The 18,652-nt window shown below is 37.6% G+C and overlaps 1 protein-coding gene across 1 annotated transcript; it reads left to right on the top strand.

The window, feature by feature from the left end:
* The first annotated feature begins 16,855 nt into the window (after positions 1 to 16,855).
* On the top strand, positions 16,856 to 18,357 carry LOC103447332 (protein LIGHT-DEPENDENT SHORT HYPOCOTYLS 5-like). Its single transcript, XM_008386527.4, has one exon. The coding sequence runs from the start codon at positions 17,517 to 17,519 to the stop codon at positions 18,186 to 18,188; it is 672 nt and encodes a 223-aa protein (XP_008384749.2). The 5' UTR covers positions 16,856 to 17,516; the 3' UTR covers positions 18,189 to 18,357.
* Positions 18,358 to 18,652: the final 295 nt, after the last annotated feature.

Below are 18,652 nucleotides of genomic sequence, written 5' to 3'. Positions count from 1 at the left end.
CTCCTCTCTTTTTCTTTTTCTTTTTTGGTTGAAAACAGGGCTAAAAGCTTGAGTCCAAACAAATCTACTCAATAATAAATTTAAACCGGGACATTACAAGTTGACTTCATGAATAAAATTAACTGAACAAGAAGGAGGATTGTCAAAATAATTTTTTTTAAACCTAAATCAAGACTATAGGTCGCTAAATTGTCTGTCACAAAATTCTTTTCTCTGTAGACATGTTGAAGTTCGCATTGCCAACATCTTGAAAGCAATTTTTGGCAAGCCAAAACAAGGGGACTCAAAGAGTGATTATTGTCTACAGCTTGCAATACCAAATAAACTATAACTATCTGATTTCACTAGTAATTTATCACTCCGAAATTTTCATACCAAGCCAAGTAAATTTCTATCATTTTCATTTCCCAAATTCCCACCTTCATACAAAGTTCTTTTGTTTTTTGTTTTTGTTTTTGTTTTTTTTAAATTTTTCCTAAACCATATCTGCTATTATTGCTCTTGCTTTTGTTAGATTTCTTCTGACATATGGAATCCCACTGCTGAAAGCCAAATGACACGACTGGTCCCCCATTTGAAATCACTGGCCAATCAGGCAGGCAACCCAGATGTGTTATTCTCTTCGTCACGTTAGGGTTCCAACAGGGACGTGTGTATGTTGCTTCATAAGAGAAGAGCCGTGCATGTATTGCATGTAAATTTTTAGGGAAAATTATACATAATAGCATTTTTTTTTCAAAATTAAATTGCAAAACTAACATTGTTTTGAAAATTTTCAGAAGTTAACGACGTTCAGTATGTTGTAAAATATGTTCTACCAGAATAGACTACTTGAACGGGTTTAACCCTAGACCATTTATAAGCTTTTTTTTTTTTTTTTGAACGGATGAGGATATATAAGAATGAAAACCCTTAGACCTCGTTTAATGACTCTAAATTAGATTGGAACGAATAACTTGTTAGATGCAAGTTTGGAAGAAAAAATGAAAAAGTGATATTTCAATTTGAAGGTAAAAGAGAAATTAGGGTTTCAAATGATAAGTTTTCTTTAAAGCCTATACCTTGAATATAATGAGGTATTTGTTTCAATCCAATCCTAACGACGTCCAACGACTAGACAAGACGTTACAGTATCTATAAATAGTAATCAAATGAGTTTTCTTCTGTTTAAAATTCTGACCTAGAACTAGATCACTGTAAGTGTGGCATAGTAGCACTATCCAACATTCCAACATGTGTATGATAAAAGGAGTTTTCTATTGATTTATAACAAAACCATAAAAGAAAAAGAAAAAAGAAATAGAGTTTTCCATGCCATACATTTGTGAGTCATTACACACAAAAAAAATCACTCCAAAATACGATATGGATAGCATGCATGCTGCTGATAAATTACCACTCACACCAACTGGTCAGAATTTGTTTCATAAGAATTAAATTTTGTAGAAACGAGGTCAGGACTCAGCACGGTCATACATTATATAACTACATATATATTTGCACTGTAGAATCGTCTTGTGATATTTTTTTTAATTTTTTAAAGTCCATCTGTTTTCTTTAAAAATTAAAAGATACTCAAAAGGACTTGTGAACAAATAAATTAAAGTGATCATCAAATTGTGTCTGGTAATTCTTATATAGGATTCTAGAAATGCATCACGCGTGGGGGGATCATCCATAAATATGATGCCCCACCATCAACAGATTATGATATATAATCACAATTATCTCAACTTGTAATCACATTTAAGAATCTTAAGTCAAATTTGGTCTCATAAATAGATTAATCGATGCCCTGCATATGATCCTTTAGACCCTTTTCTTCATCTGTGATCCATCCAATTCACGGATTAAACCCAGAATGCACAAGTATCATATTAAGATCAGATTTTGCAGATCTTATTCTACCATTCTTTTCCGTTTCTTTATTGCTCCTTTTTATTTTGATATAATATCTTTTATCCGAGAGTCTAGCGTTTGAAATGTAAGTCTTGCTCTTATTCAAAGAATATGTAGCTGTTTACCATTCACCTGGAATCGTTACATATTTCGTTCTAAATCTTTTAGTGAGGCATCACAAGATATTACTTTTTTTTTTAACAAGCTTCAATTACAACGAGGTTCCTCTACAAATTTTTAGAGACATTTAGTGATAGTACGTGTACCTTGTAAACAGACTAGAAAAATGTGTACAATTATGATGGTACCGAAGTTTAGTGCATTAGTTATTATGTTGGCTTCTCAAAAGATATGTGTGAGCAATATTTGTGAGAACTTGCTTCAAAAGTAGATGAGATCTTGAATGATGGACATAAATTCTCTACGGAAGTTGTGCTTTGCTGTTATTGATGTTAATGAAGATATGTGCCTTCCACCTTAACACAAATCAGACCCAACCTTGATAGCCAAAGAAGGCTTTAAGGTCTGCAATTTTGCTCGTATAGGACTGAATATTTCATTATTATATAAGTATTTTTTTTGTTTATGAAAATAAAAATAAAATCTTTAATAACACAAAAATAAAAGTGTATAAATCTCAATAAAATTATAAAAGCAACAACTTGAAAAGACCAAACAAAAGGCGGACAAATTTCACATCACTAATATCTAGCATGATCTATATTTAAGCCCATACAACCAAAATAATCGAAGTTGTAATCACGACTATAACCACAAATCGAAAGCGTTTTGGTATACAACAACTACATATAACTAAGGTAACTTCTAGAACAATAGAAGAAACTGAGAAAGATTCAGTCTCTAGTTATTTATCTATGGATAAAAACGAATAAGAGTCGCTAATAGTGAGTCATGCGTGCTAATGATCATGATGTTAATGATAATTTTGGTTAACCAGGATGTTATAATAGTTTATTTTAGTGGCATTCAATCTCCACTTAATGAGAAAAATACTTGATTTTCAATCTTACAAAGACAATTTATATATCAGAAAGAAAAGCAAGAAAACATGATGCATGTCGCTTGACACATTGAATGAGTTGCAGGTGTCTTCCTTTTTAGAATGTTTGCATATCCTCAGTGGCGGAACCTACTTGTTCCTCCGTTCCGATTAATAAATTTTTACCGTTCAAACATCATAATCGGAGTTGCTCATTCTTTTTATCTTCATCTAAAGATCATATTTGCAAAAAATTATTCAATTTGAAGATTGTTTAGTCATCCATACGTGTCAAACTAATCAACGATTTTGGTAACAAATAGCATGTTTATGATGAACCGTACGTCCATTTATTTTGTGCCTATGAATGGCTAAAAGATCTCTAAATTAAATAATTTTTATATGATCTTTAGATGCTGATAAAAAGAATGAGAGGTTCCAATTACGATGTTCAAACAGTAAATATTTGTTAAGGGATACTTTGGATGTGGTCCCTAATCCTTGATATTCTTTGATTAAAACCTTAATAGTATTCAAAGTTTGATCAAAGTCCCTTGACTTTGTACACCTCATTATATTACTATTAATATTTATATTTTTATAGTTTTGACATTAATTGTTTGATATTTTATGAGATTTATAATCTTATAAATTTAAAATCCCTCATTATAATACTATTAGAAACGGTTACAATAAAAAAATTCAAACATTTTGATTTAATAAATGGATAAAAACTATGTAAAAATAATAAATAATAAACGGCAAAAGAATGTATCCATAGTGTTAAAAAAAATTGGTACATTTTACAAAAAAATAGGTACATTTCACATATAACAAAGTGGTACATTAATAAAGAAGAATGGGTACATTATAAATAAATTAGGGTACAGATAAAAAATTAAAAAATTATGAGTACAAATGAATTTTTAAAAAATATAGGTGCTAAAAGAAATTAATACATGGGTACAAAATAAAACTAAAAAGAAAATACTACAAATTTAAAAAAAAATGTTGCAAATTAAAAGTGGGTACAAACTAAAAAAATAAATATATGATACAAAGTTTAGGATGAGGATGGAAAGGTTCTTGCTACAGAGAACGCGGTTAAAGACAGATGGAGAGGTTATTTTCATAATCTTTTCAATGAAGGACATGAAATGAGTGCTTCTTTAGGGGAGTTGAGTAACTCAGAAGAGTGTAGAAACTACTCTTTTTATCGTCGAATCCGGAAGGAAGAAGTGGTTGTAGCTTTGAAGAAGATGAAGCATAAAAAAGCAATAGGCCCAGACGATATACCAATCGAAGTGTGGAAACTTTTGGGAGAGACAGGTATAACATGGCTCACTGACCTTTTCAATAGGATTTTGAAAACGAAGAAGATGCCAAATGAGTGGCGAATGAGCACTTTGGTGCCTATCTACAAGAATAAGGGCGACGTACAAAATTGCATGAACTATAGGGGTATTAAGCTAATGAGTCATACAATGAAGCTCTGGGAGAGAGTCATTGAGCATAGATTGAGGCAAGAGACACGGGTTTCGGACAACCAATTCGGGTTCATGCCAGGGCGCTCAACCATGGAGGCAATCTATCTCTTACGAAGATTGATGGAAAGATATAGAGATGGGAAAAAGGATTTACACATGGTCTTTATAGATTTGGAAAAAGCGTATGATAGGGTCCCAAGAGACATTCTTTGGAGGATTTTAGAGAAGAAAGGAGTACGAGTAGCATATATCCAAGCTATAAAGGATATGTATGAAGGAGCAAAGACTGCCGTAAGAACTCATGAAGGACAAACCGAAAGCTTTCCCATAACTGTAGGATTACATCAAGGCTCATCCTTAAGTCCTTACCTTTTTGCGTTGGTAATGGATGAGTTAACACGACATATTCAAGATGATATTCCTTGGTGTATGCTTTTCGCAGACGATATAGTGTTGATAGATGAAACTCAGGAAGGGGTAAATGCAAAGCTTAACCTTTGGAGAGAAGTGTTGGAATCTAAAGGTCTTCGCCTAAGCCGATCAAAGACAGAATATATGGAGTGCAAGTTCAGTGCAAATGGAGGTCAAAACGAGTTAGGGGTGAGGATCGGAGATCAAGAAATACCAAAGAGCGACCGTTTTCGTTACCTAGGATCTATCTTGCAAAAGAACGGAGAATTAGATGGAGATCTCAACCATAGAATACAAGCTGGATGGATGAAGTGGAAGAGTGCATCCGGCGTGTTGTGTGACCGCCGTATGCCACTGAAGCTCAAGGGAAAATTTTATAGGACGGCAATAAGGCCGGCGATGCTGTATGGCACAGAATGTTGGGCGGTGAAACATCAACACGTACACAAAATGGGTGTAGCGGAGATGAGGATGCTTCGTTGGATGTGTGGGCACACGAGAAAGGATAAGATTAGGAATGAGGATATCCGGGGTAAAGTAGGAGTAGCCGAAATTGAAGGAAAGATGAGAGAAAATCGGTTACGGTGGTTTGGACATGTGCAAAGAAGGCCTACTGACGTTCCGATTAGAAGATGCGACTATGGGACAGAGGTTCAGGGCCGAAGGGGTAGAGGAAGACCTAGGAAAACTTTGGAAGAGACTCTAAGAAAAGACTTAGAGTACTTAGATCTAACGAAGGACATGACACAGGATCGAGCACAATGGCGTTCTAAGATTCATATAGCCGATCCCACTCAGTGACTTGGATTTTCCAAGTCTCCAACTGAGAAGTTTTCCTCACTCGGGAAATTAAGGGAACACTACCCCAACCTACATGCTCCACTCAGAAAGCTTCAACATACAAGCTTTAACAAAAGAAAATTCAAAGAACTTAGCGAAGAAGCCTTTGGTGTATTTAACACAATACGTTGAAATGAAGGAAAGCTTATTTATTGATATCCCCGATAAGCTACAAATATGTACATATACATGAGTCAAAATAAGCACACAAGAGGGAGCCTTCACAAAGGTTGCTTAGGAGAAGTCTCAGCAGTCGGTAGAGCCCCAGAAAGAGAAGGCACCGGAGGGGGATCATTTGGAGCCTCAGTACTGGACAGAACCCTAGAAGGAGGAGGCATCAGAGGTTGATCATTTGGAGCTTCATTACGCGGTACAGCCCCAGAAGACGAAGGCAATAAATGCCTTTAGAACAAACCCACAAATCTCTGATGATCAAGTAAAACCTGACCATCAGTTTCCTTCATCTGGTCAAGCTTCCTCTTCATGTTTGTAGCATAGTCATGTGCGAGCCGGTGCAACTGTTTATTCTCATGCTTGAGCCCTCTAATCTCCTGTTTGAGACTCATCACTTCAGCCGCCAATGATTCAACTTGGCGGGTTCGAGCAAATAGGCGTTGGGCCATATTAGACACAGAACCTGCACACTGAACACTGAGAGCCAGCGAATCCTTAACAGCTAACTCATCAGACCGTTTGGAAAGTAGTCTGTTATCTTTGGGAGTGAGAAGGTTCCTGGCCACCACCGCAGCGGTCATATCATTCTTCATCACGGAATCCCTAACGGTAAGAGGACCAGTAGGGGAGACGAAGGATGGGCGCCATATGTTGTCTGGAGAAGGCGGGGCTGCCTCTTCAACAAGGTTCAAGTCAAAACGACGGTCGGAGGGGCCAGACATTTTCAAAGGTGTTGAAGAGAGAAGAGGTCGGACAAATCAAGATCTTAGAAGTGCAAGAATGAAGCTTCTACTGGTGGAGATTCAAGTGTGCTTTGGAACTTAATGCCAGCCCCTATAAAAATCTGCACTCGACGAAGCTTCAGAAATCGAAGAGGCGCCTGCTCAGAAATCGAAGAGGCGTTTGCTTTCTCAAAAGCTGGGCTGCTTAGAGATCACGAGGGTTGATCTCAGAAATCGAAGAGGCGTTTGCTTTCTCAAAAGTTGGGCTGCTCAAAGACCACGAAGGCCGATCTCAAAAATCGAAGAGGCGCTCGCTTTCTCAAAAGCTGGGCTCCCCAGAGACCACGAGGGCCGATCTCAGAAATCGAAGAGGCACCTACTTTTCCAGCCTTTTCCAACCTTGTCAGCACCTGTCACACGCACACTCAGTTTTGCGGAAATTATGGGCATTCTGTCAAAGACTTCTGGGGAAGTAGAAAACACATGAATCTTACTGTTCAATCACCCACTTCCCACACGCAACAATAGCTCATGGGTACCACAGATAACTTTGCCAAAGTTCTCTGCCAAAGTTGAGCACGTGAAGCTTGCAGCTCCCACTACATCGCTCTGACCAAGAAGGGTAAAAGAATAGCAAAGAAACAGCACTAACAAAGTTTAGACCCATAAATTTTGAAGGTCTAGCTACCATATTATTACCCACAAGGGTAAAGGAACAGTACCACTGCTGGATAATTGGAAAGTCCCTGTGTGTCAACCTCTGTGCTTCGTGGCAAGGTAGACTAGCAAACATGCCCAACCTTTACTCACATTCGAGAAAACACTCCCAATAAGATTGCTTGCTCCAAAATCGAAGAGGCACCGTCCTCCGAATCTCGAGAGCCAGACTCCCAACATGACTACTTTCTTAAAAATCGAAGAGAGGGTAAAGGAACAGTACCATTGCTGGATAATTGGAAAGTCCCTGTGTGTCAACCTCTGTGCTTCGTGGCAAGGTAGACTAGCAAACATGCCCAACCTTTACTCACATTCGAGAAAACACTCCCAACAAGATTGCTTGCTCCAAAATCGAAGAGGCACCGCCCTCCGAATCTCGAGAGCTAGACTCCCAACATGATTACTTTCTCAAAAATCGAAGAGACACTGCTCCCCGAATCTCGAGAGCCAGACCCCCAGCATGATTGCTTTCTCAAAAATCGATGAGGCATCGTTCTCCGAATCAATCGAAGAGGCGCTCGCTTTCTCAAAAGCTGGGCTGCTCAGAGACCACGAGGGCCGATCTCAGAAATCGAAGAGGCACCTACTTTTCTAGCCTTGTCAGCACCTGTCACACGCACACTCAGCTTTGCAGAAATTATGGGCATTCTGTCGAAGACTTCTGGTGAAGTAGAAAGCACATGAATCTTACTGTTCAATCACCCACTTCCCACACGCAACAATAGCTCATGGGTACCACAAATAACTTTGCCAAAGTTCCCTGCCAAAGTTGAGCACGTGAAGCTTGCAGCTCCCACTACATCGCTCTGACCAAGAAAGGTAAAAGAATAGCAAAGAAACAGCACTAACAAAAGTTTAGACACATAAATTTTGAAGGTCTAGCTACCATATTATTACCCACAACTGTAAAGGAACAGTACCACTGCTGGATAATTGGAAAGTCCCTGTGTGTCAACCTCTGTGCTTCGTGGCAAGGTAGACTAGCAAACATGCCCAACCTTTACTCACATTCGAGAAAACACTCCCAATAAGATTGCTTGCTCCAAAATCGAAGAGGCACCGTCCTCCGAATCTCGAGAGCCAGACTCCCAACATGACTACTTTCTCAAAATCGAAGAGAGGGTAAAGGAACAGTACCATTGCTGGATAATTGGAAAGTCCCTGTGTGTCAACCTTTGTGCTTCGTGGCAAGGTAGACTAGCAAACATGCCCAACCTTTACTCACATTCGAGACAACACTCCCAACAAGATTGCTTGCTCCAAAATCGAAGAGGCACCGCCCTCCGAATCTCGAGAGCCAGACTCCCAACATGATTACTTCCTCAAAAATCGAAGAGACACTGCTCTCCGAATCTCGAGAGTCATACCCCCAGCATGATTGCTTTCTCAAAAATCGAAGAGGCATCGTTCTCCGAATCTCGAGAGCCAGATACCACAGACCACTTTTTCAAAGTGCTCTGACAGAGTTAAAACATGTGAAACTGGCAGCTCCCACTACCGTGCTATGACCAAGCAGGGTAAAGGAATAGCATTACTACTTGTTGTTAGGGAGACTCCTATATATGTCGACCTCCATCCCCAACGGACAGGCAGACCTGCAAAAATGCTCAACCCTTCATCATATCTGAGAGGGCACTCCCAACGAAGCCTTTCGAAATATTCAGCTTTCTTTCCCCCCGATAATACCTCTGCAAACAAGCTATACTAGAGCAAGAATATCTCATATCATCAGGGTTAAAAGCAAGAGTATCCCATATCATGCTTTTTCCCTGTCTTTTCTTTTGGCCTTGTTTTTACCTGCAAGACAAGGAGAAAGAGAGCAATCAGTCAGCACTTGGAATCAAGCTCCCAGCCAGGAACTGACTGCCTGGAACCCCTTACCTGATTACTTACCTGGCATTGCTCTCGAGTACTCATCTTCAACATCTTATGTTTCCAGGGAAGATTCCGCATCTGCTTGAGGAACAGATAGGGCAAGTGCGAAGGATACAAGGAAGCATGTGGAGACAAGCGTAACAGCACACGTGCCGATACATTCATTACTCTGTCAAAAGCAAAAGTATCCCATATCAGCAGGGTGGAACGTACTCTAGATTTGATGGACTTGTTTTGACCCTCAAATTCTTCAGTCGGCCTTATACTCTGGAGGAAACCAGAAAACCCTCCAGCTCAGTTCAAGAATAAGCCTGTGGAAAGTTACTTCTTCAAAAGCAAAAGTATCTCATATCATCTCTTCTCATTTTTCTTCTCTTTATCCTTCATGCTGCTGCAAGATGGGGAGAAGGTGAACAATCAGTCGGAGCTCTGATTGCTTACCTTGTCTGTCACCTCTTTCAGCAGACCCCCTAGCTCGGCGACTTGGGGGACTCCTACTACATGGTTTGTATCGCGCTTGACCAAGCCTGAAACTACAAGTAAGCTTCAAGTGAAATTGATACATTACCTTGTGCATCTCCACCAGTTAAAGATACCACCCCTGGATGGAGGAAGAGTACTTCCAGAGAAGATGCCACATCTACCTATGAGACAGATAAGGCAAGTCAAGACGACACCACACTCCGATACTTAGAAGTTTCGTGACTACGAGATCATTCTCCCACAATATTTCCTAATGTCATTTGTACTAAATCATTCACTTGTACTCACTAAATGAGAGCTTGAACCTATGTACTTGTGTAAACCCTTCACAATTAATGAGAACTCTTCTATTCCGTGGACGTAGCCAATCTGGGTGAACCACGTACATCTTGTGTTTGCTTTCCTATCTCTATCCATTTATATACTTATCCACACTAATGACCGGAGCAATCTAGCGAAGATCACAAAAAGCGATCGTTTTCGCTACCTAGGATCTATCTTGCAAGAGAACGGAGAATTAGATGGAGATCTCAACCATAGAATACGAGCTGGATGGAAAGAGTGCATCCGGCGTGTTGTGTGACCGTCGTAGGCCAATGAAGCTCAAGGGAAAATTTTATAGGACGGCAATAAGGCTAGCGATGTTGTATGGCACAAAATGTTGGGTGGTGAAGCATCAACACGTACACAAAATGGGTGTAGCGGAGATGAGGATGCTTCGTGGGATGTGTGGGCACACGAGAAAGGATAAGATTGGGAATGAGGATATCCGAGGTAAAGTAGGAGTAGCCGAAATTGTAGGAAATATGAGAGAAAATCGGCTCCGGTGATTTTGAACATGTGCAAAGAAGGCCGACTGACGCTCCGGTTCGAAGATGTGACTACGGGACAGAGGTTCAGGGCCGAAGGGGTAGAGGAAGACCTAGGACAACTTTGGAAGAGACTCTAAGAAAAGACTTAGAGTACTTGGATCTAACGGAGGACATGACACAAAACCGAGCGCAATGGCGTTCTAGGATTCATATAGCCGACCCCACTTAGTGGGAAAAGGCTTTGTTGTTGTTGTTGTTGTTGATTAAATATACAATGTCATGTGACGGTATACACATGGGTACAAACACAAATAAAACTTTAAAAAATTGGGCACAAAAAGAAACTAATATATGGGTACAAATTAAAAATGAAAAGAAAATCAGTACAAATTAAAAAATATTTACAATTAAAAATAGGTACAAACTAAAAATAAAAATATACGATAAAAAATTTAGTCATAAATATATTTGTGTTGATGCACAAAATCAGCGAGGACTTTGTGTCAACAGAAAGTGTTAAGTTTGTGACCTTCGCTAAATTGCTCCGGTCACTAGTGTGGATAAGTAAGTAAATGGATAGGGACAGGGAAGCGAACACAAGATGTACGTGGTTCACCTAGATTGGTTACGTCTACGGAGTAGAGGAGTTCTCATTAATTGTGAAGGGTTTACACAAGTACATAGGTTCAAGCTCTCCTTTAGTGAGTACTAGTGAATGATTTAGTACAAATGACATTAGGAAATATTGTGAGAGAATGATCTCTATTTATAGAAGAGAGTTTCTAGTTTCATTCTGACATTGACACGTGTCGTGTTGTGATTGACTTCTGATGTTGACACGTGTCGCGCTATGATTGGCTTCTGATGTCGATACGTGTCGCGCTGTGATTGACCTCCTGGTTGGAGGGAAACTCTTCTGGGTCCTTAACGGTATAACGTTGACCGGTGCTCAGTAGTTTCGGGATTGGTCAAGTATGGTACAAACAAATTGTAACATTTTTAACACTAATGAATATATTTAAAAATAAAAATATTTTATTATTCAAATAATTAATGATGTTATTAATACCCAAGGACCTTGATCAAAAATTGAAAATGAATATGATTTTAATTAATGGAGTAACAAAAAAAAGGATGTGAACCTAATTTTCCCATTTGTTAATCTTACCGTGGGGGACAAGTAGGTTCCACATGAAAGGAACACAAGCATTTTCCGAAAGGAGCTTAATTATCATCATAAAATAATCATTTTATGAACCCTTGAGATACTTTGAGACGCATGTATAATCAGCAATTGGTCAGCTGCAATGAATGTTTTCTTGTATAATGCTTACCCTAACAAATTCGAAAACCAAATAAATTAAACTGAAATACAAACAAGGAAAATATAATTTCTTTATAGAACAAAAATATTAATACATGAAATGGACAATTTTTCATTACAAGAAATGCAGCTGGTCAGGATTTTTGTCCTTGTGACAAGTCCATCATGTTCATTGTACGAGAGAGTGTTCGACACGATTCCTACAACCCACGAATACAATTTTCTCCTGAACAAATACAGATCAAATTAGAGGAGCTCAAGTGATTGTCACTTTGTTACTATATTTGGATGGGCACAGACCTCAGAGTGATAGAGAATTGGATTGGAGATGAAAACTTGTCAATCGAGTCATTTCAGAATATATATGTCAATTTGCCAGAGTGTGTATATAAATTATAATGTATTCGGATTCCTTCCTCTCTCATTTTTTTCTTCCATCTTGTCTTCTCCTATTTGAACTCTCACAATTAAATGACGTTAATATTTTTTGTTGCCTTCATTGTAGAGTGAGAAAGTAAAAGAGGAAAGAGAGAGAGGAGGGGACCGGAGGGAAGAAGAATAAGGGAGAAGAGAATTCTACTCAGTATATAATAGGCACATTTGCACACTCCTATTTCTTAATGTGTTATGACAAAATTAAGGACCACTGCAACACAATATATAGCCATGAAAAACATGAAAGATGAAAGAAGTTGTTGGAATATGATATGTTGATTAGATGACCTTGATTGTCATTTTTTTTAACAAACGATATTATTTACACTAAGGGAGAGATGACGAGCTTAGCCTCATATTGAGCTAGCAATAATGTGGTTCAAATTCGCATTTGGCAAGAATATCGAATGGCAAGAATATTGAACCTAAGACCTCCCACTCACAAATAAAAAAGAATATCACTAGACTGTAATACTAAGTAGCGACCTTAATTGACATTGAACCGTAATTAAGTAATTAATTTATTATTGGTTTCTAAAGAAAAATTTTACGGTACCTTTTAAAGGTAGAGGATGTAATGTGTGAATGTGATTACATTACAAAATATCTTCTGATTAGAAAATACTAGTACTATAAATATCATGAAACGGTAAGTATGTTGAATGAAAATGGAAGATACTCCCAAAGAATAAAAACTAGTTGGTAACGGCTACTAAATAATTTTTAAGGTGGTTATTTTCTTCTTACATTCATCCTAGTTTTTATCATTCCTTCATGCTATCAATCATGACTCAGCAATTAACTTTCGGATCATTTTGATTATGGTCCCTGGTATATCTAATTGTTAGACCAAAACTTTCTTTGCTTAAATAGTTTGAAAAATACTAAAATGATTAAAGTTTTTCAATTTTAAAATTGATATATGCTGACATGTAAATAATTTAATATTAAAATAATGATGTGAACAAAAGTCGAAGGACCTTGATCAAAGATGAAAGAGAAATAAATTTTCAATTTTTTGTTTTAAACAAATGATATTATCTACACTAGGTAGTGGGAGAATGAGTTAAGCCTCACTATGAGCTAGCAATAATATGGTTCAAATTCGCCTTTTAGTGAGAATCGAACCTAAGACTTCTCACTTACAGGTGAAGAAGAATATCACTAGACCGTAGTACTAAATGACAATAAATTTTCAAATTAATGAAAAAGAAAAATAAGGATGAAAACCTAATTTATCATTAACTTTCTACAAACCCATTATTAATAACATATTGTTAGGGCACGTGAGAATTCGTAACCTACAATTCTAATGGACCATTGTAACAAGCTAGGCAAAGTTGTAAGGCTTTACAACATGAAAACTAAGTTGAAGTCACATTTAAAGTAAGCTCAAAACAAATTTATCATCTAGAATGTCTTCTCATTTTTACCATGTTCATCTCAAGCATAATCAACATTAACACAATAGTACTCCATTCAATGTTCAAAATTGTCATTCTATTGTTGACTAACTTTTTCTAAAAATTACAAGATAAAGTTAGAGCTGGATTGAAATTACTTCTCTATAGAATATTCATACTCTTAAGTGCGTTGATAGAAGTGTTTTTTTTAGAAACATGAAGCACTTTCAAATTCTTTCTGATCCTAAATCAATTTTAAACTTTTTCTTTTGTACTCAAATATATGCAGTCAAAAATATTTGTTGTAAAAAACAATTTTAACCTTTTTTGAACAATCTCAAACATGCTCTTAATGATTTTTACTACTCACCTTCAATTTACTTTTAACATAATAATTCAAGGTATATACAATGCTTAAAATATTCATGAAATTGTCAATATTTCAGTTGAACTATCCGAAAAATCAATAATTGATATAGAAAGAGGGGGTGAAACACAAATTTAACCCTATTGGCAAGAGATAGGAAAATTAATGATATCAATGATATTTGTTAGGAATATAATATCAATGGCTGTGATATTGACAAGTGTCATTAGATTACATATGCAATTATAAACTGTTGTAATAATTATAGTTTAACTTGTAAGCTGTTATAGGTACATATACTAAGGTTCTAAAGGTGTGGCAGTTGGTCGAAATGAAATACACTTCCTTTCTTTCTTCTTCTCTAAGAAATCTCTCTCTCTCTCTGTAGTTCATCTTCTCTCTGATTTCTACTTTCTGTGATTGATTAATCTTGGTTTACAAAACTTACCACTTCACTACTGAAATTTTACTGAAATTTATTGTAAATTTTGAACTTTTGAACATTTTTTGAGATTTTTTTCTCTAATATTGACTAAATCTGAATGAGATTATATACACACCTCGTTGCAAATTTTCATAATTTCCGTCAAAAACAACATATAGAGATATCGATATATCCATTAATATTTCTATAAATTTGTATATCAATATTTCCACCGAATTTTAAACACTGGATATATATATGAATGTTTGAAAGCAGCTGCATGGATTATACGTACACTCCTGAGTGAACCAAAGATTAAGCACTTTCATGGGCAATCGTATAAGCTCCTTAAGTGGGTTTTTGTTTTTTCCCTTCCTGTCCTTATATGGCCTGAAGATGTTTGACCTTACCGGGACCCAATTCATTGCCATCCACTTCAAGCCAACGCTTATCCCACGCACCAACATTTGATGTTGCAGACACGCAATAATATATATCTATTTATGTTTTTATACTCTAGCATTAGTATTTTATGAGCTTTACAACATTACATTGGCCTTTTACCCCTAAGCATAATAATGAGAAAATGTTATATTCATGAAGTTGCCATTTATATATTTGTATAAATTTTTCTTCGACATTTCCAACTAAGAGAGATTTTTCAATGTACGTAAAATACGGAGCGATATCACACATATAATGATACAATGGAGAGACACTTAAAAAAATCTTTCAAAGGTAAAATAGTATCTCATTAAAATTTTGTATGGTGACAAGGAACTAGGTGGGGCTCGGACAGATCTGAAAGGATTAGGAACGTTTTGTTGGCTTAATCGATTATTGTGGGTGGGTTATTTAAAGAAAAACCTAGGGTTTGTTTGTATGAGTTTCAGCCGCATATCGATTGATTGATTATCCTGCAACTCGATCGATTGTTTAACTTTTAGAGTTTTTGCTTAGGGGCATAGATAATTGAAATAGTGGTGGAGTTTGGTTGGAGAGGTTCCGCGACTGGAGATTCCATTGGTGGTTTTTTATTTTGAGAATTTAAGGTGTGCCATATGGACGCCACACATGCACTTTTAAATACACATCAGCATATTTGACAATTTTTGTGACAGAATAAATGAAATCAAAGTAAAATGGAGCAAATTTTGAGTTTCAAAGAGTAAAGTGACGACTTTTGAGTTCTAGAAAGAAAATTGAGATCAAAATCGAGTTTCATAGACCATAGCAAAAAACAACCTTAGATTTTATATCTCTTACGGAAAACTGATCTCATGATCAGTATCAACGTTTTATTGCTTAGTTTTGTGTCACTCTAAATCAAGAAGATAGTAACTCTTTGACCTGATGACATGTAGTGAACTGTTAGATCTTTAACCATTTAATACCATCTTAGGCATCTGGTAATCCTGATTACTGTTAAATGCACTTGAAAATGGGTGATTTTTTTTAAACGATATTATCTACACTAAAAGGGTGAGAGTTGAGTTTAGCCTCACAATGGGCTAGCAGTAATTGTGGTTCAAATTTGTTTTTTGGCGAGAATCGAAATTAAGACTTCTCACTTACAAGTGAAGAGGAATACCATTAGACCAGTTATAAGTGGCATAAATTTTGAATTTTTTGGTATAAATTTGTTTGTTTTCTAAAAGTTTAAGGAGAGGCGAGGCCATGACATACTACAAGTCTTTTTGAGGACTTACAAAGAGGATTTAGACATTTTCTTGGTTTTTACAAATCATTCACCAAGAAGGATTGTCGGCAACAGGACTCCAACCTAGGCCTCGTTCTAGCAAAGAGAACGATTTTTATCAACTCAATCAACCCTTGTTGGCAATTTTTTTTTATTATAAATTTCAAATTTTTTAAAAATAAATTTCAAACACATTTTACGCTTTAAAATGTTTATTCTTGTAGTATAAAAGAAAAACTAATGCTAGAGAGACCAAATTTAGAGTAATGCTAGGGAAACTAAGTTTGGAGACTAAATTTTGAAAACTAAATGACATGTAAGTTGATGATTGATTTATTACTTAAGTGCTGATAAACGTGCTCATTTGTATTAGTGACACATCATTTCGTTTGCAATTTTAGTCTCCAAATTTAGTCTTCATAGCATTACTCCCAAATTTATAGATAAAATTTGCTTAACTAAATAACATGAAAGTTGATGATTGGACTATAACTTAAGTGTTGACAAACGTGTTTATTTTTATATGTGACACATCATTTAATTTGCAAATTTCGTCTATAAATTTAGTCTTTATATATGACACATCATTTTTAACGATTGAATTATTACTAATTGATTGATTAACGTGTCTATTTCTTATTAATGACACATCACTTAATTTGTAAATTTAATCTCTCTAATATTACTAAAAAAAAAATAGAAACAAAATAGGTGTTTGTGTTTACAAGCGCCTTATGCGTGCGTATAAATGGAAAATGGGTATTGGGTTGGTGCAGACAGAAAAGATTATATAAGGGGAAGAGTGGAGCGGCCAGCAGAAGGCAGGAGGAAGGAATAGTAAACATATCACTTCCAAAGGGGCCACCCCATGTGAATTCTCCCTTCTGATTACTACCACCATACACACACACCCCATTTCCTCCCTCCTCCTCTTCTCTCTCTATCTTCTACATCGCTCTCTCTCTCTCTCTCTCTCTCTCTCTCTCTCTCTCTCTCTCTCTCTCTCTCTCTCTCTCTCTCTCTCTCATTTCCATACTTTTTACGTCCCATCACCAAACGCTCCTCTCTCTCTCTTCCCCACCTTCCCCCCCCCCTCCCTCTAAAACCCTCTTCCGTTTCTCACTCATCCAAACAAAAAACAATAACCCCCCCTCCCCCCCCCCAAAAAAAAACCAAGGAGATTCCCGTGAAAAGAGTTTCGCAGTATACTAACACCACCATTCTCTGAACCCGATCACCCCAAATATTCAACCCTCATATGGAGGAGGGCAGAGAGAGAGGGACACAAACAACCCACAATTCAAAGGTTCAGCTTAGAAACTAGAGAGAGAGGGAAGAAGAAGAAGAAAAAACCAAAAAACCTGTATATATAAAACACCCAGTTGAAAAGTATTTAGCAGAAGAGCCAAAACAATTAGACAAAGTGAGAGTAATTTTATTACACATGGATTCTGCTTCAGGTGGAGCCGGACTGCCCGACCCGAACGTCAGCAGCGGCGAGGGTCCGTCGTCTGCGTCAAGGTCGGCAGCCCCGGGGGCTACCGCTGAGCCCCCGTCAGCATCTCCGGCCCCGCCAAGTCGCTACGAGTCGCAGAAGCGGCGGGACTGGAATACCTTCCTGCAGTACCTCAAGAACCACAAGCCTCCGCTCACGCTGGCCCGCTGCAGTGGGGCCCACGTCATCGAGTTCCTCAAGTACCTTGACCAGTTCGGGAAGACCAAAGTCCACGCCACCGGCTGCCCCTACTTTGGACACCCCAACCCTCCCGCCCCGTGCGCCTGCCCGCTCAAGCAGGCGTGGGGCAGCCTAGACGCGCTCATCGGACGGTTGAGGGCCGCGTACGAGGAGAACGGAGGACGGCCCGAGTCAAATCCCTTCGGTGCTCGAGCGGTGCGGATTTATTTGAGGGAGGTGAGGGAGGGACAGGCTAAGGCCAGAGGAATTCCCTACGAGAAAAAGAAACGGAAACGGTCGACCGTCACTGCCACTGCGGTTGTAGGGAATGTGTCGGTGGCGTCCACTCAAGGCGTCGGTGGTGATGGTGATGGCGGTGGCGGTGTTGATGGTGGCGGTTCAAGTAACACCGCTGCTGCTGCTACTAGTACTGCAGTATAGGTTTCTCTCATCACTAATTTCCATCTCTCTTTTGTTTTCAATTTTTTTTTTAATCCTTCTATATTTATATCTTCTCTCTTTTTAATTGTGATTATGAGCCATGTATATCAGGCGATTCTCTTATAATTGGATCGACCAACCCCATGAACAAAATATTTAGGAATTTCCATCTCTTACTAGTTAATTCCCAAGCATATCTATTGATCTTCGTCATCATCTGCAGAAAGTGTTGTCCCATATCACAAAGTGAGAGTCTGCATGCTCATAGTCGTCCTCATTTTAATTTTGTTTTGTTAAATCATATAAACATAGTTATAAAGAATATGCAAACTATTGCAAAAACAATCCCAACTATTATTGTGACTTGGATTTTATAATCATTGCTGTTTTGCAAATGATCATAGGGATAAACAATTAACTAGTCCAATGTTTAACAATATTATTTATTTGGGTTTTCATAATCT

This window comes from Malus domestica, chromosome 11 (assembly GCF_042453785.1).
Source record: "Malus domestica chromosome 11, GDT2T_hap1".
NCBI lineage: Eukaryota > Viridiplantae > Streptophyta > Magnoliopsida > Rosales > Rosaceae > Malus > Malus domestica.
The sequence above is the reverse complement of the archived record's forward strand: the minus strand, read 5'-3'. Positions and strand labels throughout refer to the sequence as shown.